At 45.5% G+C, this 24,269-nt stretch overlaps 1 protein-coding gene across 4 annotated transcripts in view; it reads left to right on the forward strand.

The window, feature by feature from the left end:
• Window positions 1-298: 298 nt before the first annotated feature.
• The window catches only part of esrp2 (epithelial splicing regulatory protein 2), a 42,659-nt gene continuing 18,688 nt past the window's right edge, over window positions 299-24,269 (forward strand). For all 4 annotated transcript variants that reach the window (XM_078401623.1, XM_078401625.1, XM_078401624.1 and 1 more), the window contains exons 1-10: window positions 299-401; window positions 597-737; window positions 1,378-1,506; window positions 9,961-10,074; window positions 15,765-15,879; window positions 17,416-17,514; window positions 17,600-17,654; window positions 19,077-19,187; window positions 23,671-23,803; window positions 23,896-23,938. In XM_078401623.1, the coding sequence (XP_078257749.1) occupies window positions 609-737; window positions 1,378-1,506; window positions 9,961-10,074; window positions 15,765-15,879; window positions 17,416-17,514; window positions 17,600-17,654; window positions 19,077-19,187; window positions 23,671-23,803; window positions 23,896-23,938 (928 nt within the window). In that variant the 5' untranslated portion in view covers window positions 299-401; window positions 597-608. The remainder of the gene's footprint in view (window positions 402-596; window positions 738-1,377; window positions 1,507-9,960; window positions 10,075-15,764; window positions 15,880-17,415; window positions 17,515-17,599; window positions 17,655-19,076; window positions 19,188-23,670; window positions 23,804-23,895; window positions 23,939-24,269) is intronic.

Here is a 24,269-nt window from a genome sequence, read left to right on the forward strand (position 1 = left end):
GTAACTCAGAGGGGTCAGGCAGCATCTTGAGAAGGGTCTCGAGTCGAAACGTCGTCACCCATTCCTTCTCTCCTGAGATGCTGCCTGAGTTACTCCAGCAATGTTTTGTGTTTACCGATAGATAGGTGCTTGGTCGTCTTCTTCTGAGCACAAGGTGGAGCGGCCAGCGATTGGGCTGTTCCACTTTTTTTTTGTGTGTGTTTAATGCCACGTCCCTGTTTCCTTGTTTGTAAAAAGAACCAATGGAATCTCCCAGGCGATTGCTCCTGTGCTCGTCACATGGTCTGATCAACGGGCAGGTAAATGAGGACAGACAGCAGCCATCGCTTTTCTCATGTCAGAGTGAAAGGGGCGAGTTTTGTCAGCTTGGCCTGGAGGACGAGCAACTTCCTCGAGCACAGGTAGCACCAGAGACCTTTATTGTTATTATTATTTTTTTGTTGTTGTTGTTGTAAATGAAAGAAAGAAAAAAAGGACTTTCTTGTATCCTCTCTTTCTTTCTTTTTTCTTTCGGTAGAGGTGATCACTCGAAAGGTGAACACTTTTTTTCTTTTTTTCCCCCCCTCCCTGTTTGTTTAATCCTCCTCTGCTTGTAGTTCCTCGGCGTGATGGCTTCGCACGAATTTCTGGTGGTTTTATCTGGGGCAACAGCTGGTGAAAAGGGGGCTAAACTTGGTTCGGATGAAAGGGAGCTAGTTCTGTTGGTGTGGCAAGTTGTGGACCTAGACAACAAGAAGGTACGCAATCGATCTGGAATTTTGTTTTTGTTTTGTTTGTGCGTGTGTCTATCTCTGTGTGTGTGTGTGTGTGTGTGTCTATCTCTGTGTGTGTGTGTGTGTGTGTGTGTGTGTGTGTGTGTGTGTGTGTGTGTGTGTGTGTGTGTGTGTGTGTGTGTGTGTGTGTGTGTGTGTCTATCTCTGTGTGTGTGTGTGTGTGTGTGTGTGTCTATCTCTGTGTGTGTGTGTGTGTGTGTGTGTGTGTGTGTGTCTATCTCTGTGTGTGTGTGTGTGTGTGTGGGTGTGTCTATCTCTGTGTGTGTGTGTGTGTGTGTGTGTGTGTCTATCTCTGTGTGTGTGTGTGTGTGTGTGTGTGTGTCTATCTCTGTGTGTGTGTGTGTGTGTGTGTGCCTATCTGTGTGTGTGTGTGTGTGTGTGTGTGTGTGTGTGTGCCTATCTCTGTGTGTGTGTGTGTCTTTTGATTTTGATTTTTGTAACATAAGGCCAGTTTTCGCCGTGTGAACGAATGCTCTTTTGTGTTTCAATGTGAGTGTTTTATTTTAACCCTCTTTGGAGCGACTTGTTTTACGCAATGTTTGCAACCCTTCTCCTCCCCTCTCCTCCCCTCCCCTCCCCAACCTCTTCCCCACACGTTAAACAGGTAGGCGAGGTCCACCGAGTCTTTGTAAAACCCGACAACCCCGAACTTAGCGAGCAATGTAAAGAGGATTTGGGTACAGACACGGAGGAGATCGACAAGGCGGAGCCGCTCGACCAGGTGATTGTACAGGTGAGTCTGACTGTGTGGCGTTTTAACCCCCCCCCCCATCATCCAAACAAAAAAAGTTTGTTTTTAAAAAATATATAAATGGGGAACTTTCAAATGAGAGTTCCCAGCGAGAACACGCGGTTGAATTTTATTATTATTTTTTAAAATGACAGGCCACCTATTTGCAAATTCAGGAAGTAACTCAAATCCTGAATCCCGAAAGAAATTCCCACCTTAACTGCTTTCAGCCCAACTCTGGGCGAGGAAGGGTTTGCACGAACAGATTTTAATCCCACCTGCGTGGGTTGGTTGGTACAAGCAAGTCGGATGGTTTCAGTGTATTTTAGCAGCAGAGTTTGGGAGCAGAGAGTGTCTTTGAGAAGGGAGGGGCAGGGTGGTGGTAGAGGTGTAGTCAGCGGCTAATAACGCCCATGTGTCTTCACTTCAGAGTCTTGTATTGACCTTCAGAAGAAAAAAAAGGCTGTCACTGTGCGAGCTGATACTCAAATGTGTTCACCTGCTCGTTGTTCGGACATGAGGGGAGGGGAGGGGAGGAGAGGGGAGGGTTTACTAGCAAAGGGAAACATTGGCCCAAACTCAGCCACTACTTCTGCAGGGTTTATTTACATGAAATGAATCTCAAAACCTCATTGGGTTTTGTATCCTGGTTAAAACGAATTGTTTTAATTTTTTTAAATAATCACAATCTTTGGAGTCGGGGGGGAGGGGGGTGGGAGGCCAGACGGTTAATCTACCCCTCGTCTCGACCCGAAACGTCACCCATTCCTTCTCTCCTGAGATGCTGCCTGACCCGCTGAGTTACTCCAGCATTTTGTGTAATAAATACCCTCGTTTCACCATTGTATCCAATCCGCTCCAGTCACCTGTAAACGCGATTCCCCAACGAAAATGACCACCAATGCAACGTTTAACTTAATGCTCAACGGTTGGGCGATAAAAAAAAAAGAATTTCAAACGTTAAAAACTCCATATAGATTTTGCAGAGATTAATAAATTAGAGTTCGATATTATGCTGCAGTCGTTATGTGATTTTGACAAAATGGTCGCGTTTATGGGGGGAATAACTGATAATTTGTTGTGTTGTGTTTTATTGTTGCTGCATCTAAAGCGCCTATAAAGCTACAGCAAGTGAGATATTCGTTGTTCCAATTGGTCTCCGGCACATTTTGACAAATAAATACCTTTGTATAGGCGCCGGCTCTCTGTCTTGTCTGAGCCATAGGCAAGTGGAGACCAATCTGTTTATTTAGCGGTAACGAGGCACGTTGCTTTCAGTTAGGGGAAACTAGATCTTGTTAAATCCCTCTTGATTTAATTGATGTCCGTTTCCTCTCCCCGCTCATTGCCTCCAAGTTTAACAAACCCATCGGCTTGGTGGAAGGGAAGCCATGGGTTGCAGTCAATGCAATGAGCAGAATCTAATCTCCTCAGGCCCTTGTAATCTACTGCAGAGTGGTGGTTACATATTGATTCAGTTTAAGATGTTAAGGGTAGGTAGAGGAAGTCATGCAAGTGGAGAGTGTTCCTTGGAAGGTTTTTAACATGCAAGTATCTGCATCCAAAGAGGTGTAAGAAAATAACTGCAGATGCTGGTACAAATCGACGGTATTTATTCACAAAATGCTGGAGTAACTCAGCAGGTCAGGCTGCATCTCAGGAGAGAAGGAATGGGTGACGTTTCGGGTCGAGACCCTTCTTCAGACCTTCCAAAGAGGTGATGGATGAAGAAGGGTCTCGACCCATTCCTTCTCTACCCAGATGCTGACTGTCCTGCTGAGTTACTCCAGCTTATTGTGTCTATCTAAAAGAAAGGCATTGTTTACAGTAACATCTGTTGGACCTGTAGTTAACAGGTTTTTGCCCATGTAACCTGGACTCCTTGTGCACTACCCCAGTTCCTGAACGAGTCTCCCCCCTCGCAAACACCTGGAATCTCCTGCTTTGAACACCATTGAGTTAATGGGTTGAAGCAATCGAGTTATTGTTTGGTGTGACTTCTTGTAAGTCCTGCAAGAACCTGCTTGCAATGGGGAGGGGAATCATGCCATTGACTTTGGCCTGTATTGTCTTCGGTTGGTCCGCTTAAGGATAGTGGAGTCAGGGGGTATGGGGAGAAGGCAGGAACGGGGTACTGATTGAGAATGAGCAGCCATGATCACATTGAATGGCGATGCTGGCTCGAAGGGCCGAATGGCCTCCTGCATCTATTGTCTATAAATGCACAGCGGGTCTGTCAGCATCTGTAAAGACCCTACGGGTGCTGTCTGTGGAGTTTGTACGTCCTCTCTGTGACTTGCGTGGGTTTTCTCCGAGATCTTCGGTTTCCTCCCCCACTCCAAAGACGTGCTGGTTTGTAGGTTAATTGGCTTGGTAAATGTTAAAAATTGTCCTTAGTGGGTATAGGATGGTGTTAATGTGCGGGGATCACTGGTCGACGCGGACCCGGTGGGCCAAAGGGCCTGTTTCCGCGCTCTATCTCTAAACTAAACTATATCAAAGTTTCATATACAAGGAAGCAACTCCTGTACTTCTATAGAAACTTTAACTTGGATAGCAAGCCTTATCCATGGGTGGTAACTATAACTTGTTTTGCAACTTTTAATATAGTAAATTACCTCAGCACATCATGAGAATGCAAACACAAGTTGGCATTGGCAGAGAGGGGTTATTTGGAGAGCCCACCAACTGGTAGCTTTTGAGTCTGAAGAAGGGTTCTGACCTGAAACGTCACCCATTCCTTTAGTCCAGAAATGCTGCCTGACCTGCTGATTTACGCCAGCATTTTTTTTTGTCTATCTCTGTGGTCGGTTTTAAAGACTGCTTTAGAAGAAAGCCGATTAGGGGCAATTTTGGAGCTCTGGCAGCTCGATGATCCATTGTTCTAGCCATCAAGGATACCAGAGCTGGTGAATATGTCGGGCAATGTTAGTGTTGGCAATAATGGAGGAAAGAAGTGTCATGGGTATGGGTGTAGTGTAATAAAGAGCATTTTTATTTTAAGACAGCAATCCGCTTGATCCAATGTAGGTTAATGAGCAGAGTTACGACACTGTTTAGCGTTGCTGCCTAAAATAAGGGGAACAAAGTGGGATGGTGTGGAGATAGCAGGCTCAATGGATTTTTTTATGACAGAGATAGACAAATTCTTGATTGGAGCAGGTGTCAAGGGTTTTGGGGAGAAGGCCGGTAAATGGGATTAGGAGGCATTTATCAGCCATGATTGAATGGCGGAGTGGACTTGATGGGCGGAATGGCCTAATTCTACTCCTATCAGTTGTGAACAAGTCTCAGCGTCACGTGGGTAAGGTTTCTGACAGCGACATGAACTGAGGAGGAGGCCAGAACACAGGAGGTTATACCGGGGCAGGATCAGTTTGGCCGCAAGGCAGTTTCCAGGGGCAGGGATGGAATCCATACCCAAGGAATGGAATTTACCCTGGTTTCCAAAGTCATGGCTTTGCAGAAAAATCTCCTGCTTTCCAGGTGTTTGTTGGGTAGCCAGTGCAACAGCTTGAAGGGGATGGTCGGGTTCTTTGCTGTTAACCCTGATAATAGTCAATAGGAGCAGGAGGAGGCCATTTGGCCCTTCGAGCCAGCACAGCCATTCAATGTGATCATGGCTGATCATTCTCAATCAGTACCCCGTTCCTGCCTTCTCCCCATACCCCCTGACTCCGCTATCCGTAAGAGCTCTATCTAGCTCTCTCTTGAATGCATTCAGAGAATTGGCCTCCACTGCCTTCTGAGGCAGAGAATTACACAGATTTCCTGATTCTGGTGAGAATTCCTGATTCCACCAGCAGTTGTAAACGACCCATTTTAAGATATTATTATGATTGACTTCATGCAGGTGGGGGATGAGCAGGGCCAATGAATAATGGTAGACACAGAGAACTGCAAATGCAAGTTCATTATTTTTTTAAAAGACGCACTGCTGGAGTAATTCTTCAGTGCCTGAAAAAAGGTCCTGATCTGAAAAATCGCCTATCCATGTTCTCCAGAGATGCTGCCTGACCCGCTGAGTTACTCCGGCACTCTGTGTAAAGTTACCTATCCATGTTCTCCAGAGATGCTGCCTGACCCGCTGAGTTACTCCAGCTCCAGTCTTTTTTTAATAATAATAATAATAATACATTTTATTTATATAGCGCTTTTCATATACTCAAAGACGCTTTACTTTGTCAAAGGAATAATTATGTGGTGGCGGGGAAGAGATTATGACACTGCACAGCTCTGTTCTGCCTGCCTGCTTATAACTATTCAATAATTGCTTTCAGTAAAAGTCAAGCTTTTCAAAAAAAAATCCTGAAAAAATAAATTTGCCCCCCATGACTTTACAATTCTTAAGTCCTTATTTTAATAGTGCTGCAGAACAACTTTGGGTATTATAGTAATCTCGTTCTAATCTAGCAAACTGATTCCTCCCCCCCCCCCCCCCCACTTTTAAAATCTTTGTCAAGATAGTTGAAGTTAGTGGCATTAAACATTTAATGGTTTAAATATTTCAAACCTTTTTATTGTGGAAAATCTTGCTTCAAATTTACTTATTTTGTTTCCGATCTTGTTTCCAAGTTGTGCTGCATCCACAGCTAATATTTTGACTGGGAAATCTTTGTAGTTAAAGTTGGAGATTTCCCTCTTTTACGACTTGATGTCAATAACTTGTGGGAAATTACAACTTTAGGCATTTCTATACACCATTTGAGTTGGTGTATGTTAACCGTGATTATGCTTTTTGCCTCTAAATGTATTGACTGGAATGCACTTCCTTGAAGGATTGCATCTTCCACCTACGAAAAGTAAGCTTCAGAATTCTGACCCAAAACATTGTCTGTCCATGTCCTCCAGAGATGCTGCCTGACCTACTGAGTTACTCCAGCATTTTGTCTTTTTGTTTTGTAAACCAGCATCTGCAGTTCCATGCCCCTTCAGAATTCTGTTGTCTTCCTGATCACACATTGTCCTTTGTGGTCGTGGATTAAACTTTGTCCTTGACCATGCAATGCTTGGGAACTCCCAGCCTTGTTTCAAATATCTGCAAGCTCATGCTTTGAACTTTACAATCTCTTCCTTCCAAAGGAACTGTAAGCTTCTCCAGTGCTAGTCCATGAGTCATTGCACAGTAAAGTGGTTAAATCATTACGTGCTAATCCTTATAGTGCTCTTCCATACACCTCTTCTCCATTTTCAGGCACTTTGCAACCTATTACATTGATATCGCCTTTGCTCACGAGTCCCAACATGTGCTTAACATGGCAAATGAACTGTATACACTGGAATTTAGAAGGATGAGAGGGGATCTTATTGAAACATATAAGATTATCAAGTTCCCAGTGTTTGGGGGAGTCCAGAACTGGGGGCCACAGTTTCACAGTTTAAGAATAAGGGGTGGGCAGGCCATTTAGAACGGAGATGAGGAAAAACTTTTTCAGTCAGAGAGTTGTGAATCTGTGGAATTCTCTGCCTCAGAAGGCAGTGGAGGCCAATTCTCTGAATGCATTCAAGAGGGAGCTAGATAGAGCTCTTAAGGATAGCGGAGTCAAGGGGTATGGGGAGAAGGCAGGAATGGGGTACTGATTGAGAATGATCAGCCATGATCACATTGAATGGCGGTGCTGGCTCGAAGGGCCGAATGGCCTACTCCTGCACCTATTTGTCTGTTGTCTATTGTCTAACTCTTTTTTGCTTCTTCAAACCACCTACAGATCTGCCACTATTCCTCCCGTTGTTGTTGTTGAGATCTTGCAGTTGGCCTCTATTCATCAATGGATTCTTAGGTTCATAATGTTTTAAAGGGAGACTTGATTAAAGTTGAACTACTGAAGCTGTGGAATCTGAATTAAAGGGATGGTCAAAGGATTGTCATAAATAGGTGATATGTAGAGTGACATTAAACTATACATAACTTATTAATAGCTAGTGATAGAGTCCCAGTCGTACAGCATGGAACTGGCTCTTCATCCCAACTTGCCCGTGCTGACCCACATGTCCCACTAGTCCCACCTGCCCGTGTTTGGCCCATATCCCTCTAAACCCTTCCTATCCATGTACCTGTCCAAATGTCTTTTAAATGTTGCTTTAGTATAACAGTATAACAGTATAACAGAGCTTTATTTGTCATTCGGTACCGAAGTACCGAACGAAACTACATAGCAGTCACAGAAAAAAAGAACACAAGACACATGACCCCAACACAAACGTCCATCACAGTGACTCCAAACACCCCCTCACTGTGATGGAGGCAACAAAACTTCCACTCTCTTCCCCACGCCCACGGACAGACAGCTCGTCCCCGACCGACCCGCACAGTCCCCGCAAGGGGATGGAAGTCCCCGCGGCCGAATCGCACCGGGCGCCACAACTACCTCTGGCAGCTCATTCCAAAAACCCACCACCTTCTGCGTGAAAAAAGATTCACACAGGTGATGATGAAGTAATCTTAGATCCTAAGTCTTCTGATTTAGTGTTGCTCATTTATTTTGCCACTGTTTGGCCTGTTTGTAACAACTGTTCGTCCAGATATGTTTTCAACGAAAAGTAACCCGAGTGTGTGTGGATGTTGTGTTGTGCGTCTGGTTTTTGGGAGGTTAGTTGCCTCTCTCTAAAGTGGTCAGACGTGTTATTCTGCCTTGTCCAGCATTGACACCAGGCTACCAAACTGGTATTTCCACTTGAAGACTTTCAACCTTTTAACCCTTTCAAGACTTTCAAGACTTTTAACCCTTTCCTAATTCGTTCTTCTGCATTGTTTTTTTTTTGTTTTTGTCTGTGTTTGAAAGACGAGAGCAAACAGCTGTTGGAGTGGGGGAATGGACAAGTTTGCTTTTTTTCCTTGAATCGGAATGCAAATGTTTGGAATTGTCCAGTGTGGTGTTGTTACTGAGTACCTGTAAAGCAGGTGATTGTGATAAAGATGTTGCAAGCAGTGTCGACAGACTCTGTGGAGCCACCTGTAATTGCAAGGGGTGGATGCTCCACGTTCAGTTCTTTGTGTAATGAAAGAGAGTGCATGTTTTTGGCAAATGTCAGACAGTGTTAAAGTTGATAAATCGACAACTCTTGTGGGGAAAATTTAATGATGTGATCCCCTTAATGAATTCACAATTATTTCACAAAGTCCCACAATTTGATTTAAAAAAAAAAAAATCATTCTTGTGGTCAGGACTGCGATTGGATGCGCATTGCTACCAAAAAAAGTAGTGCGTATTGCTTGAAAAATCGTTCGTTCTTAACAACGTGTCCTTCTGTAGAGTTTTACAGTGAATAAGTTGTAGAAACGAAGAATTGCAGGTGCTGGTTAATGAAACGAAAGGACACAAAGTGCTGGAGTAACTCAGCGGGTCAGGCAGCATCTCTGGAGAACATGGATAGGTGACGTTTCACAAAGTACTGGAGTAACTCAGCGGGTCAGGCAGCATCTGTGGAGGACATGGATAGGTGACGTTTCACAAAGTGCTGGAGTAACTCAGCGGGTCAGGCAGCATCTCTGGAAAACATGGATAGGTGACGTTTTGGGTCTACGCCTGAAGAAGTGTCTTGACCCGTAACATCACACGTTCATAAGTTATAGGAGCGGAATTGGGCCATTCGGCCCATTAAATCTCCGCCATTCAATCATGGCCGATCTTTATCTCTCACCCCCCCCCATTCTCCCCATAACCCCTGACCACCTCTCCATGCTGTCCAGCAACGCTGCCTGACCTGCTGAGTTACTCCAGCACTTTGTGCCCTTCAGTGAATACATTTGTTCTCTCACCATGGCCTTCCCATCTCATGGATGTTGCTGTAGCTCATTGAGACATTTGGATAGATTGAAAACTAATTGACATCTTACTGAGCAGTCTAAAGAAGAATGACATGTGCATCTTTTAGAGTCGGCATCATACAATGTGGAACAAACCCTTCAGCCCACTGAGTCTCTGCTGTGTAATAAGCATATCTGTGCAAAGCTCATTTCATATACCCCTCTCCATTTGCTATTCCTGTATGTCTCTCTGGAAATGATAAATTTAATCCTGGCACCACTCTCTAAACTGTTCCTGCCGATATTTTTGCTGTGCGGAGTCAGTTTGATATCATCTTGCACAATAACGTCACAATTATGTAACTTTTAAAAGCAGTGCTTGTTCCCACTTGTACAGTGGTCTTGGATAGATTGGTTCTTGAAGCTGTCCAAATGGTTTTATTTGCACTGAAATGAAACATGCCAGCAGATATGGGAGCAGGAAAGTTTCTTGGAACTCCCTCCCCACCCATGTATGCTGAATGCAAGTACTTTAATTGGGAACAATCAATATTTAGGACGTAGGTACTGAACTTTATGAATGTTGGCCAATACAACCTACCTGTGGTTAAAAAGTTTTTGTGTTTCACGAGCCCTCCCACATTCTTTGGGAAGGTGTGAACCAATAATTGCAAACGCTCTGAATAAATACATGAATCATTTCTTTTCAGATCAACCAAGCTGTGTCGAGTGAGTTGAAAGTACTGGGGAAAAGTTCCTACTGCCTTTGTACCGATGGCCAATTACTCATCCGGCAAGCACTGCACCCAGAAGCATCTAAAAAGGTGAAGGAATTTGACAGCTAAGGTTATATATGTTCGATAAGGAAAGACAAAACACTTGTGGCAATTGCTTATAGTGGCCTAAACCTGATTTCTGCTAAAGTGCTTGGTGCCTAACTGTCTTTTATGAAGCACACTCTATGTGGGAACATACTAGGTTGATTCCCGGAATGGCGGGACTGTCAGATGTTGAAAGACTGGAGCGACTAGGCTTGTATACACTGGAATTTAGAAGGATGAGAGGAGATCTTATCGAAACGTATAAGATTATTAAGGGGTTGGACACGTTAGAGGCAGGAAACATGTTCCCAATGTTGGGGGAGTCCAGAACCAGGGGCCACAGTTTAAGAATAAGGGGTAGGCCATTTAGAACTGAGATGAGGAAAAACTTTTGTGAATCTGTGGAATTCTCTGCCTCAGAAGCAGTGGAGGCCAATTCTCTGAACGCATTCAAGAGAGAGCTAGATAGAGCTCTTAAGGATAGCGGAGTCAGGGGGTATGGGGAGAAAGCAGGAACGGGGTACTGATTGAGAATGATCAGCCCTGATCACATTGAATGGCGGTGCTGGCTCGAAGGGCCGAATGACCTCCTCCTGCACCTATTGTCATACTGATTTAAGTTTGGAGATACAGCACGGAAGCAGGCCCCTCGGCACGCCGACCAGCAATTTCTCTGCACACTAGAACTATCCTGCGCGCTGTGGGGACAATTTACATTTATACCAAGCCAATTAACCCTCGGTTCCTGCAGGCCTTTGGAATATGGGAGGAAACCAGTGCTCCTGGAGAAAAACCACACAGGTCACGGGGAGAACGTACAAACTCTACAGGCAGCGCCCTAGTCGAGATCAGACCTTGGTCTCTGGCGCTGTAAGGCAGCAACTCTACCGCTGCGCCACCATGCAATTTTTGTTAGAAATGGGCATGATTCTCAGCTGCACAAATTACATTGATCATTTAGTGTTTCTCCTGCCGTTGGGATACGATTGAACGTAGTGAGTTTTGCTTATCTTAGACCTGAATTGCCAATGACTGCTTAAGCTAGAAAATGAACTCCTGTACATAATTCTTTCTGTGACGTGATTAGCTGAGAATTGTGGGTAACATGAACAGATCTTCACTCGGGTGACTGGACCCTGTTTGGCAACTGTCTATGCTTCAAGCTTTCCACGTCTTTTGACTTTTAGCTTATGATTCCAAACACGCATCCCTAAGTGGTGATTTCTTTTCATGTTCCTGATAATTTAATATTCTTTTGTTTGCTTATATTGACACTATGCCCAGGTTCTTGGCTGTTGCCATTCTCTCCCCTCCCTTTCCCTTCTCCCCAGACTTGCAACGTTGCTGATTATCGGTCTCCTTGCATCCACGATTGCTCTCGTTCTTTGCATCCTTTCCCAATTCATCCTGCAGATGCAGTGGCCGTTATTCCACAGTGCGAAGGTATTTATTCACAAAATGCTGGAGTAACTCAGCAGGACAGGCAGCATCTCAGGAGAGAAGGAATGGGTGACGTTTCGGGTCGAGACCCTTCTTCAGACTGAAGGAACGTCACCCATTCCTGCTCTCCTGAGATGCTGCCTGACCTGCTGAGTTACTCCAGCATTTTGTCAATAAATACCTTCGATTTGTACCAGCATCTGCAGTTATTTTCTTACACTCTTTATTCCACAGTGCGATCTGATCTATAAGTTACTTGGCACGGCACCTTGTGATCTAGTTCGCACTTCGTCAATTTTTTTACATTTGGTGGCTTCTTCAAAGGAACATAAAGTGGAAGATCATTGGATTCCTCTTCCCTGTAGTCATTCAGTGAAATAATATTCTATCTCAATGTCACTTCTCTGTGCAAAGATTTTATCCCTTCATCCCCCCCCCCCCCTCAGCATTTGTGATGTGGCGGTAGAGTTGTTGCCTTACTGCTCCAGAGACCTGGGTGTGATTCTGACCTCTGGTGCTGTCCGCACAGAGTTTGTACGTTCTCCCCGTGACCTTGTGGGTTTTCTCCAGGTGCTCTGGTCTCCTCCCACGCTCCAAAGACATGCATGTTAATTGGCTCCTAGTAAAATTGTCAATTGTTCCTCGTGTGTAGGATAGTGCTAGTGTACCGGGTGATGGCTGGTTGGTGTGGACTCTGTGGGCCAGAGGGCCTGTTTCCATACTGTATCTCTAAACAAAATTCTATTGAATATACTCTGCAGTACATCTGCACAGCCCTCTTCTAAAGATTCATCACTCTCTGTGCTCAAAATCTGCATTTCTGAGAACTTTGTACTTTTTGTTTCCAGCGTTAAATCTATACTTTTGCTTATTAATACTCCACTTTCAATTTCTATGATGAAGTTAATTTGATCCTAATTGAGAATTGAATCGGATTTTACCTGAGCAAACAAATTATTAATGTTCCTACTTTTTTGAGCATTGATATCAGATTTGTCAACTTTACTCTGGTGTGAATGAGATTTCCAGTCACTTGTCCGGAGATGGTTGTCGTTTTAATTCCATTTGGTCTTTCTTCCTATGGGAGTGTGGTGCTCACAAATGTTGTGTATCCGGTACAATTACATAACCTGATTGCTATTTCTCATTTTGGTTTCCTTCAAGAATTGGCTAAACATTTGTACAATATGGGTTTGACTTCAAATGGAATATTCCTTTCTGGGGATAATAATTTACCAAAGGCTTGGATGGAGTTATTTTGGAATAACACCTGACAGAAAGATAGAAGTTATACTTGGACACTGAAGATTCTGGTTGTTGCGAGAGTCCAATGCAAGACTTGAGAGAGGCATTTAACAACTGTGGATGAGGCTAGGTAGGCACAGAGTGCTGGAGTTACTCAGCAAAGAGCCTAGAGTGTGTTATTCTGAAATCATGGACTGGTGATGATTTCCAAACAAACGAGAGGCAGCAGGATAGACTCTTAGTTATTTTACAAAGACTGCCTAAAGGCAAAGAAGGAACTTAACAATAACATTTGGAAGAGAATTTGATAAACACTGCAGTAGTATTTGTAGGACTGAGGAAAGAAATAGAAGTGTGGAAATAAATGGGTGAGACTGCCCAAAGAGCAGGTGTAGGGGGATGACTGCTCGGTAATAAATGTGTAGGGAAAAAAACAGTAGATGCTGGTTTAAAATAGAAGGTAGACACAGAAAGCTGGAGCAACTCAGTGGGTCAGGCAGCATCTCTGGAGAGAAGGAATGGGTGACGCTTCGGGTCGAGGCCCTTCAGACAGTTACTCCAGCTTATTGTGTCTACCAGTTGGTAATAAATTGGTCTGTAGAAGTCTCGATGAAACCATTCCTTTTGGAATTGTGTGCAAATGGAATGTTAAGGGTTCTGCTCTTCTAATCCTAGCAGACTCTTTCCTGACTTTGCCTCAGTTGATAATGCCTCCTCTTTATTGTTCAGTATGCTTCTGATTTTTTGTTTTTGCCTGCTGAATGCTGGGATGGAGACTATAATAATACTAGGTCAGATTTATGTTGATCCTGTCGTTGTCTTTTATGTTTTTCACATTCCTGTTAAAACGAGACACGTTTTTCGAGGAAAGAAAGGCTTGCATTTGTTGATAGTTTAGCTTATTGTCACGTGTACCAAGGTACAGTGAAAAGCTTGGTGTAGCGTGATAACCAGTCAGCGCAAAGACTATACACGATTACAATCGAGCAGCCTATAGTGTCTAAATGCATGACAAAGAGATTAACGTTTAGCGCAAGATAAAGTCCAATTAAAGAGGGTTTCAATGAGGGTTTCAACTGCCTCAGAAGGCAGTGGAGGCCAATTCTCTGAATGCTTTCAAGAGTGAGCTAGATAGAGCTCTTAATGCTAGCGGAGTCAGGGGGTATGGGGAGAAGGCAGGAACGGGGTACTGATTGAGAATGATCAGCCATGATCACACTGAATCAGCCATGATCACACTGGCTCGAAGGGCCGAATGGCCTACTCCTGCACCTATTGTCTATTGTAGATAGTAGCTCAGGACTGCTCTCTGGGTGTTGGTAGGATGGTTCAGTTGCCTGATTACAGCTGGGAAGCAACTGTCTCTGAATCTGGAGGTGTGCTTTCACATAAACAACAAGAGCGATAAGTGCTACCTTGCAAATCTCCTTCCTGGTTTGCTCCATTTTCAGGTGGCGTGACACCTGATCCAAACGGTTTGTTAATCCTGAATGTAAATATCGCAATTCCCCGGGCTCTGAAGCGATGTGTAACTTGATGCTGAAAGGACAGGGACAAATGTAATGCCCTCTAAACAGCATGGCTGTTGGAAATTAGTACACGCCCTCTCACGGGGACAGGAGCAGGTAATACAATCTTTGAACTTGGTTGGAACCAAGTTTTGGGTCGGCACTTGACAAGATGGACATTATTGAATTATAATAAAGAATGGGTCAAATAGCACAGATTAATTGCTGGTGCTTTGCGATTAAATTCTATTTTGGGCTAGTTGTCAATGGAAATTATAAAATAATTTCACCAACAGGAGGATATATGGTTGATTTAGTTGATGAGGTAGGATGCCATCTACGGTCTATAATCTGGTCGTCATCTGCTCAGGATAATGTGGTTTTCACATTATAATAAAACCTAAATATTCCAGAGTTGACTTTAGAAAGTGTCTACTTAATTATGCTTGGCATTATCTCCTTAGTTTGCCATATTCCAGTCCTAGCTAGTTAATCTACTTGTACTTTTCACTCTTAACAATCCTCGAGCAAATTTCTATTTATTCACCCATTAATTTGTTTTTAAAAATTCCATTAAGTCAGGCTGGCAATTCTATTTTCTATTGAACTGCTCAAGCCTTCATTGATTCATTTCAGGGTGTTTTAGTTGAAGGGGGAAGTCTTCTGAAAGTTTGGTGTCTCTATGTCTAAACACGATACCAATTGCGTTTGCATTAGTTCATGATTAGAGGGCTGTGGAGGCCATGTCCCCGGGCAGGCACGGTGGCGCAGCGGTAGAGTTGCCTAACAGCGTTTGCAGTGCCGGAGACCCGGGTTCGATCCCGACCACGGGTGCTGTCTGTACGGAGTTTGTACATTCTCCCCGTGACTTGCGTGGGTTTTCTCTGAGATCTTCGGTTTCCTCCCACACTCCAAAGACGTACAGGTATGTAGGTAAATTGGCTTGGTACAAGTGTAAATTGTCCCTAGTGTGTGTAGGATAGTGTTAATGTGTGGGGATCGCTGGTTGGTGCGGACTCGGTGGGCCGAAGGGCCTTATTCCGCGGTGTATCTTTAAACTAAACAAAAACTAAAGTCAGTGTATATTTTTAAGGCAGAGATAGACAAATTCTTGATTAGAACGGGTAATGGGGGGGGGGGGGGGAGGGGGGAGGCAGGAAAATGGGATTTGGAGGCAGAGTTCAGCCATGATTGAATAGCAGAGTGGACTTGATGGGCCAAATGGCCTAATTCTACTCCTATAACCTGTGAACGTGATTTCTTTGGTGATATATCGGGACCTGCTCCATCTTATTCTCTTGGTGGCTGGTATTGGTCTTGCAATAAATCTATGGATCTGATTCATTGTTCTTTAGCTGGCGACCCCCAGCGAATGCACATTTCTTTGGCGTTGGGTGAGTTGAGAGGGAGGAGGACTATTTTCCAGCCCCTCCTTTTCAAAACATTACCCATTGTGTTCAGAATATTTAATTTGATCCTGGTTTCTTTTTGCCCCTCCAGAACCTGGTGCTATCAGATGTGTTCTATTCATTTTACGACCTGCAGAAGGAATTTGAGAAATGCTGTCCTGATGCGGCAGCGACGAAGGAACTTTCTATCAGCTCCATGGCAGAATGTATCCTCCCCTCTGGCTTGTGTCTTTGTGCCTGGGCACCCCTCTTTCAATGCGTTGGACTGAGCTTCCAGTCGAAACAGTTCTACTTGCTGTTCCTAGAACTGAAAGCTGATCCATCTTGGAGATGGAGTTCTTCATTGATTGGTTGATTTAATGTTTGGCCATTTATCGTCCATCAGTTCTACACTAATAGAAAAAAATCTCTTCCCCCCCCCCCCCCCCTCTTTCTGCACTACACGTAGTAAACGCACACAGCAAAGTGATTATATTGATCTGTTTGTGATCAAAATTAACTTGTAGCAGAAGTTTCACAAGTCTGAAGAAGGGTCTCGGCCCAAAACGTCGCCCGTTCCTTCTATCCGGAGATGCTGCCTGTCCCGCTGAGTTACTCCAGCATTTCGGAGATACTCTATCTTCACAATCTATCATGGGATGTCCCTCTTTTCTCTGGAGTTATTTAAAACAAAGTGGTGCAGTGGCAGACTTACTCCGTCACGGCACCAGAGACCCGGGTTTGATCCTGACAATGGGTGTAAGAAAATAACTGCAGATGCTGGTACAAATCGAAGGTATTTATTCACAAAATGCTGGAGTAACTCAGCAGGTCAGGCAGCATCTCGGGAGAGAAGGAATGGGCGACGTTTCGTGTGAAGAAGGGTCTCGACCCGAAACGTCGCCCATTCCTTCTCTCCTGAGATGCTGCCTGACCTGCTGAGTTACTCCAGCATTTTCTGACTATGGGTGTTGTCTGTACGGACTTTAAGTTCTCCTTGTGACCAAGTGGGTTTTCTCCGGGCACTCCAGTTTCCTCCCATGCTCCAAAGACGTGCAGGTTTGTAGGTTAATTGACCTGTAAATTGTCCCTAGGGTAGTGGTGATTGCCGATCGGTGTGGACTCGGTGGGCCGAAGAGCCTGTTTCCTTACCGTAACTAATGTAATAGAGTATCAGTTCATATTTTCTGCTTTTTACACTTCTACAAAATCCTTGGGACTGTGGCGATTGGAACAAAGCAAATATAATCAGTATGAGAATCTCTGATTATGGAAGGCAAATAAATGGAGCTTGGACATTGAATGCTCAATTTGGTCATTTCGACAGTGTCTTTGGAATCAGCTTCACTTTTTTGTGTCTATCCCCTGTTTTGTTTTGCTTAGATTAGTTTTTAGTTTTAGAGATACAGTGTGTATAAGGGCCCTTCGGCCCACTGAGTCCATGCCAACTGGTGGTGCCCACACCCTACGCACACGAGGGACAATTTACAGTTTTCACCGAGCCAATTAACTTACAAACCTGTGCGTCTTTGGAGTGTGGGAGGAAACCGAGGAGAATGTCCAAACTCTGTACAGACACCACCCGTAGTCGGAATTCAACCCGGATCTTGGGCGCTGTAAGGCACCAACTCAACTGCTGTGCCACCGTGCTATCTGGTGTAATCCCCTCCTGACAAAATCTCTCTTTTAAAAATCCCCATTTCCCCATCCTACCCCTGAATTACAAGATGATGCCAAAACAACCTCCTTAATGACGTGTACAGTCTTGGAATTGAGTACGACCGATGCAGCGAATGAGTTTGGATCATCTGAAGTGACCACCATGGGTGAAATAGTGTTGCATTTAATTAGCGAGCCTTACAGTAAGTATCTTGACCGTTGCATTTGACATTCTTGATCTGCTTCTGGACACTGCATGACACATGGCTGCCTTACTTTACATTTCAGATTACAGCTTCAAAAACTTTGAAACGGTCAACTACAAGTTTGAAACTGGTCCCTGGTGAGTGCGTTTGTTGACTCGTACGTAGAAGGTGTTGTATTTCAGTAATTTGTGGGAAATTGCAGTCAAAAGAAATATCGTGGCAGAAGTAGCTACTAATGTCAAGAGTGTTTTATTGTCACGTGTCCCGAAGTGGAACAATGAAACTCTTAACGTGTAGCCAGACAAAAGAAATGTAAACATGGTACTCTGTGGACACCATAACAAACAACACAAAGGTTTGGTGTGTATATATACCATCAAACAATAATAGTGCAGAGGGAAAAGCTGTGCCCCCCAGTCTGTGCAGTTCAGAGCTTATTTGGAGGTTGTAGTGTTTAATAGTCTGATGGTTGTAGGGTGTGTGAGATGGGGATTGAAATGTGCCTTGAGGATAAACAAGTACACCTGGAAGAAATCTGATGCAGGTTCTGTTGATGGACCATTTTCTTGCCCTAATGGGTCCTGTTATGCTACACAATTCTGAGTCCTGGTCTGTGTGGTGTGAAGGCCCATGGAAAGGATTCTTGGACAATCGTGAGGGGAGGGGAGGGGGGGGGGGGGGCAGCAGGAAATTGGGGAGAAGCTGGGGTGGAGGGAAGTGATCCTGGAAGTATCCCGGTTATTGGTCTGAGTGGAGGTTTTGATTGTCAGGGAATGAATGACATTCAGAATCATAAAAGCTCGGCGTGGAAAGGTATTTCCCCTTGGCAAAGCCTGTTAGAGGCAGGAAACATGTTCCCAATGTTGGGGGAGTCCAGAACAAGGGGCCACAGTTTAAGAATAAGGGGTAGGCCATTTAGAACTGAGATGAGGAAAAACCTTTTCAGTCAGAGAGTTGTGAATCTGTGGAATTCTCTGCCTCAGAAGGCAGTGGAGGCCAATTCTCTGAATGCATTCAAGAGCGAGCTAGATAGAGCTCTTAAGGATAGCGGAGTCGGGGGGGTATGGGGAGAAGGCAGGAACGGGGTACTGATTGAGAATGATCAGCCATGATCACATTGAATGGGGCGGTGCTGGCTCGAAGGGCCGAATGGCCTCCTCCTGCACCTATTGTCTATTGTTAAACCAGTGACATCTGCTGGAAGACGTTGCTGCTTTACAGCGCCAGAGCCCTGGGTTTGATCCTGACTACGGGTGCTGTCTGCACAGAGTTTGTACGTTCTCCCCGTGACTGCGTGGGTTTTCTCCGGGTGCTCCGGTTTCTTCCCACACTGCAGAGACTCGCTGGTTTGTAGGCTTTGGTAAATTGTGAATTGTCCCTTGTGTGTGTGGGGTAGTGTTGGTGTACGGGGTGATCGCTGGTCAGCATGGACTTGGTGGGCCGTAGGGGAATGTTTCCGTGCTGTATCTCGAAAGTCCACAGACGCTAAATGTTGTATAACAGTGATTTCTCGACGCTATGCTGATCAGTGGCACTTTGTGTTCAATGCTCTCTTGCAGTAGCAAAGCTGAGGGAGTGGATGGTGAAACGGTAATCAGGGCCAGAGGGTTGCCCTGGCAATCATCGGACCAAGACATAGCACGGTTTTTCAAAGGACTGAACATAGCCAAGTAAGTTTGCTTTGGAATAAGGACCTCGTCCTGTGAATGTTGCAATCACTTTGTAACCATTGGTGTTTGACAAGTCAAATCATGATTCATGAGATCTCTCTCCAGTTACGGTACGGTAGCGCAGCGGTAGAGTTGCTGCTTTACAGTGAATGCAGCGCCGGAGACTCAGGTTCGATCCTGACTACGGGTGCTGCACTGTAAGGAGTTTGTACGTTCTCCCCGTGACCTGCGTGGGTTCCCTCCGAGATCTTCGGTTTCCTCCCACACTCCAAAGACGTACAGGTATGTAGGTTAATTGGCTGGGTAAATGTAAAAATTGTCCCTAGTGGGTGTAGGATAGTGTTAATGTACGGGGATCGCTGGGCGGCACGGACTTGGTGGGCCGAAAAGGCCTGTTTCCGGCTGTATATATATGATATGATATGATGATGATTATCTACTTTCCAAATGACAACTCTTGAGGGATAATGTAGGTTGTGTTCGCGTTGTAAAATGTGATTATTTCCAAGATCAGAAGTCTTGAGGTGACCTCTCTAAATCCCTCCACACTCCCCTCTCTTAAAGCAAAGACTATCAGTACTCCATGACTTTCACTGAATGCTTAGTGATTTTAATGACATTTCCCTGTCTGCTGTGGCATCTTGTTTTTCTGAATCCTCTGAAGCAACTCCGGGCTGTCTTCACACTAAAGATACTCCTCCCAATTGCTAGTGGTTTTGCAGTCAATTGGGCTCCAATTGTTGAAGGGTTGGGTAGGTTTGCAGTTCAGTAGCTAAATACGCTCTTTGACATCGTTGGAGATGGCTGCAGTCAGATTCCAACTTGATTCCTCCCTGGGCCTGAGCAGCTGACCGCTGTGTGTCTTGGGTGAAGGTGGTCATGTTGGAGAGAAGGTCCAGGGCGTTATTGATGTCGACCCCAGGCCAGGCCGAGCGTTGTCCAGTTTACCAACTACCCTGGGTGGGGACGAGAGAGAGAGAGAGAGAGAGAGAGAGAGAGAGAGAGAGAGAGAGAATGCAGAAATTACTTGACATTAGAGTAATGTCCCTCGGTGGCGCAGCGGTAGAGTTGCTGCCTTACAGTGAATGCAGCGCCGGAGACCCGGGTTTGATCCCGACTATGGGCGCCGTCTGTACAGAGTTTGTACGTTCTCCCCGTGACCTGCGTGGGTTTTCTCCAAGATCTTCGGTTTCCTCCCACACTCCAAAGACGTTCAGGTATGTAGGTTAATTGGCTTGGTAAATGTAAAAACTGCCCCTAGTGGGTGTAGGATGGTGTTAATGTGCGGGGATCGCTGGTCGGCGCGGCCCCGGTGGGCCATAAGGGCCTGTTTCCGCGCTGTATCTCTAAACTAAACTAGAGAAATTAACACTGATACCACTGGGTTGTGAGCTGCCAAAGTGAAATGCGAGGTGCTGTTCCTCCCCTGTGCATGTGGCCTCACTCCGACCATAGAGGAGGCCCAGGACAGCTAGTTGTCCAAGCAGTCCCACTGTTCGCGTCCATGTACCCCTCGTTCTCACACCTTCCCCAGCCAACAACGAGCCTTTATGGGCTCCACCCTCCTGAGGTTCTTCTGTAGCCGGCCCTCATTTATTCTGGTGTTTTCTCGTCTCCAGTTTATTTCCTCCCCCTCCTTCCGACCCCCAGCTTTAACTTTCAGACTAAGGGTTCAGACCCAAAACGTCACCCATTCTTTTTATCCAGAGATGCTGCCTGACCCATTGAGTTACTGCGGCATTTTTGTGTCTAGCTGCACGTATTCCCTCTAATTAACTGCATCTTTCTCTCAGCCTTTCGTGTCATTGTCAACAAATTTTCCTTTTCGCTCAGAGTAGGCGATTGTCCAAATTTGTTGATGAGGAGGGTGCAGACATCTGATGGCATGTGGCCCTTGGTAGAAGGAGAGAGAGTTAGATTTAGTTCTCGGGGCTAATGGAATCAAGGGATAAGGGGGAGAGGCAGGAACGGGATACTGATTTTAGATGACCAGCCATGATCACATTGAATGGCGGTGCTGGCTGGAAGGGCCGAATGGCCTCCTCCTGCACCTATGTTTCTGTGAATGAGCAGTAGCAGGGAGTTGAGTGTGATTGGCCCGAGGGAAGTTTTGAACAGGGTGGGAGGTTAGGAATGGGGACAATGTTTCCTGGAAACCAATGTAGACTAGTTGGATTGCACGAACCATCAAGAAAGGCATTGGATGCAATGTTTGTGAGTGGTAAGAAGGTTGGCCAAAAGACGATGCTTCTGAATTACACGCCAGGTACAGACGCTCCTCGGCTTCCCATGGGGTTCCGTTCCGAGAAAATATTGGATGTGGAAATGCATTGATTACGCGCGGTCACTTGGCCGGAAGCGAGTGGCGGCTCACCATGCACGGGTCACTGCCGTTTGTACCATCACAAAGACCAACTATCGCAAGTCAAAACCTGGTGATCCAGGGAGCACCTGTATGTACAAGGATGCTGGCATTGAGTAGGAAGACCAGGGTTGTAGAGAAGGAAGCCGTGGGATCACACCTTGGGATGGTCTTAATGCTCTCACTTTGGATGAGGGGAAACCAAGAGATGATGAGTTCATGGTCCAGATTCCACGAATCAGAACCTTCTGTGAATGGGTACAATGAATGTGCTCTGGCAGTGTAGATGATAGTTGTAGAATTTGGAGGGGTTACAAGGATAATCGCGTGGTAACATAGTGGACATCAATGCTGTCAAAGCAGAGGCGTTGCTCGAGATGCCCCGGCTGTGATCAACCATGGGGCGGCACGGTGGCGCAGCGGTAGTGTTGCTACCTCACCGCGCCAGAGACCCGGGTTCGATCCTGACTACGGGTGCTGTCTGTATGCAATTTGGACATTCTCCCCACGACCTGCGTGGGTTTTCTCCAGCTGCTCTGGTTTCCCTCCCACACTCCAAAGCCGTACAGGCATGTAGGTTAATTGGCTTCGGTTGAATTGTAAATTGTCACTCGTGGTGTAGGATAGCGCTAGTGTGCTGGGATCGGCACGGACTCGGCGGGCAGAAGGGCCTTGTTTTCGCACTGTATCTCTAAACTAAACTACATGGCGGTTATGGAAACAAACCTGGGTTGTCCACTGATCTGGATCGGTGAGGTGTGGAGTGGGAGGATGATGTGGGTACATGGCAGGTGTGAGAAAGGGCAAATGGTTGTGGTCTCTGGAGACGTTGCGTTGACCACGGCAATGATGGTCTGATCCCCAAATAGGAATGAATTAAAAATCTGAAGGTGAGAATTTCCATGAAGTAAACTTGAGTTAAACACAAGGGGGTGGCCATGGAGAGTAGTTATTGCTGTCAGTTGTTGAGAACTGCCACACAAGCAGAGTAGTGGAAGATTCTTTCTTCATTTTCTCCTCGGGGCTTGATTTGTGTGGAGAATAATTCCCCCTCTCTCCCTTCCTCCACAAAACCATTCTTCTCGGGCAAGTCACCGTTCACATGTTGACTTAATATTGGTCAATATTTACCCATCGGGAAAGTGCAGTTAAATTGACAGGATCCTTATTTTGACAGCATCGCTGGGTAAAGTTTGAGATCAAGATTTTGCTCTGCATTTCTTTGGTTAATCAGTGTGCTTAGCCTCTCTGTAACACCCAAGGTGACGCAGCGATAAAGTTGCCGCCTTACAGCGCCCGAGACACTGGTTCGATCCTGACTACGGGTGCCGTCTGTGCGGAGTTTGTACATTCCACGTGTGACCGCGTGGGTTTTCTCCGGGTGCTCCGGTTTCATCCCACACTCCAGAGACGTTCAGGTTTGTAGGATAACTGGCTTTGGTAAAAGTTGGCCCACCAAGTCCTCACCGACTAGCAATTTTCCCCACCCGCTTCCACTATCCTATACACCAGGTACAATTTCCGATTTTTACTGAAGCCAATTAATCTACAAACCTGTGTGCTTTTTGAGCGTGAGAGGAAACCGGTGCACCTGGGGAAAACCCACGCGGTCATAGGGAGAACGGCACGGTGGCGCAGCGGTGGAGTTGCTGCCTTACAGCGAATGCAGCGCCGGAGACCCGGGTTCGATCCCGACTACGGGCGCCGTCTGTACGGAGTTTGTACGTTCTCCCCATGACCTGCATGGGTTTTCTCCGAGATCTTCGATTTCCTCCCACACTCCAAAGACGTACAGGTATGTAGGTTAATTGACTGGGTAAATGTAAAAATTGTCCCGAGTGTGTGCAGGATAGTGTTAATGTGCGGGGATCGCTGGGCGGCGCGGACTCGGTGGGCCGAAGGGCCTGTTTCCGCGCTGTATTTCTAAATCTAAATGTACAAACCCCATGCCAACAGCACCTGAGTTCAGGATTGAACCCGAGTCTCTGGCGTTACGAGGCAGCAGCTCGACCATTTGTGCTACCCCTCAAAAACAGAACTGTCTGTTGGATGGGTTGGTGACAGTGATGGAAGTTCTTGAGAATACTTTTTAATAATGGGATGACTCTGTATTTATTGAAGGGGTGGTGTTGCACTGTGCCTGAACTCTCAAGGGCGGAGGAATGGAGAAGCACTGGTCAGATTCATCAATCGAGAACAGAGGGACCTTGCACTGGAGAGACACAAGCACCATATGGGGAGTCGATACATCGAGGTGAGGACTCAACATGTGGCATCTAACCACACTAAAGCTTTACCTGTCCTTTTTAAAAAGAAGCATTATTTCACCTGAAACTCCCTTTCCAGGTGTACAAGGCTACCGGAGAAGAATTCTTAAAAATAGCTGGAGGTAAGTTTTTGGGAAGAATTCAAGGTTAAAAACGGAAAGGCTACTGTTTTTATAAAACATTTTCAATTTAGATGTTTTCAAAGTTAATCACCTATCTTGTATTTGGGAACTGATTTGAAGCTGAAAAGGATTTAGTCAGAGGGTGGTGAATCTGTGGAATTTATTGCCACAGGAGCCTGTGGAGGCCACAAGTCAGTGGGTATTTTTAGGGTGGAAATTGACAGATTCTTGATTAGTACGGGTGTCAGGGGTTATGGGGAGAAGGCAGGAGAACGGGTTTGAGAGGGAACGATAGATTGGTCAGGATTGAATGGCGGAGTAGACTCGTGGG

The sequence above is a fragment of the Rhinoraja longicauda genome, chromosome 6 (genome assembly GCF_053455715.1).
Source record: "Rhinoraja longicauda isolate Sanriku21f chromosome 6, sRhiLon1.1, whole genome shotgun sequence".
Lineage (NCBI taxonomy): Eukaryota > Metazoa > Chordata > Chondrichthyes > Rajiformes > Arhynchobatidae > Rhinoraja > Rhinoraja longicauda.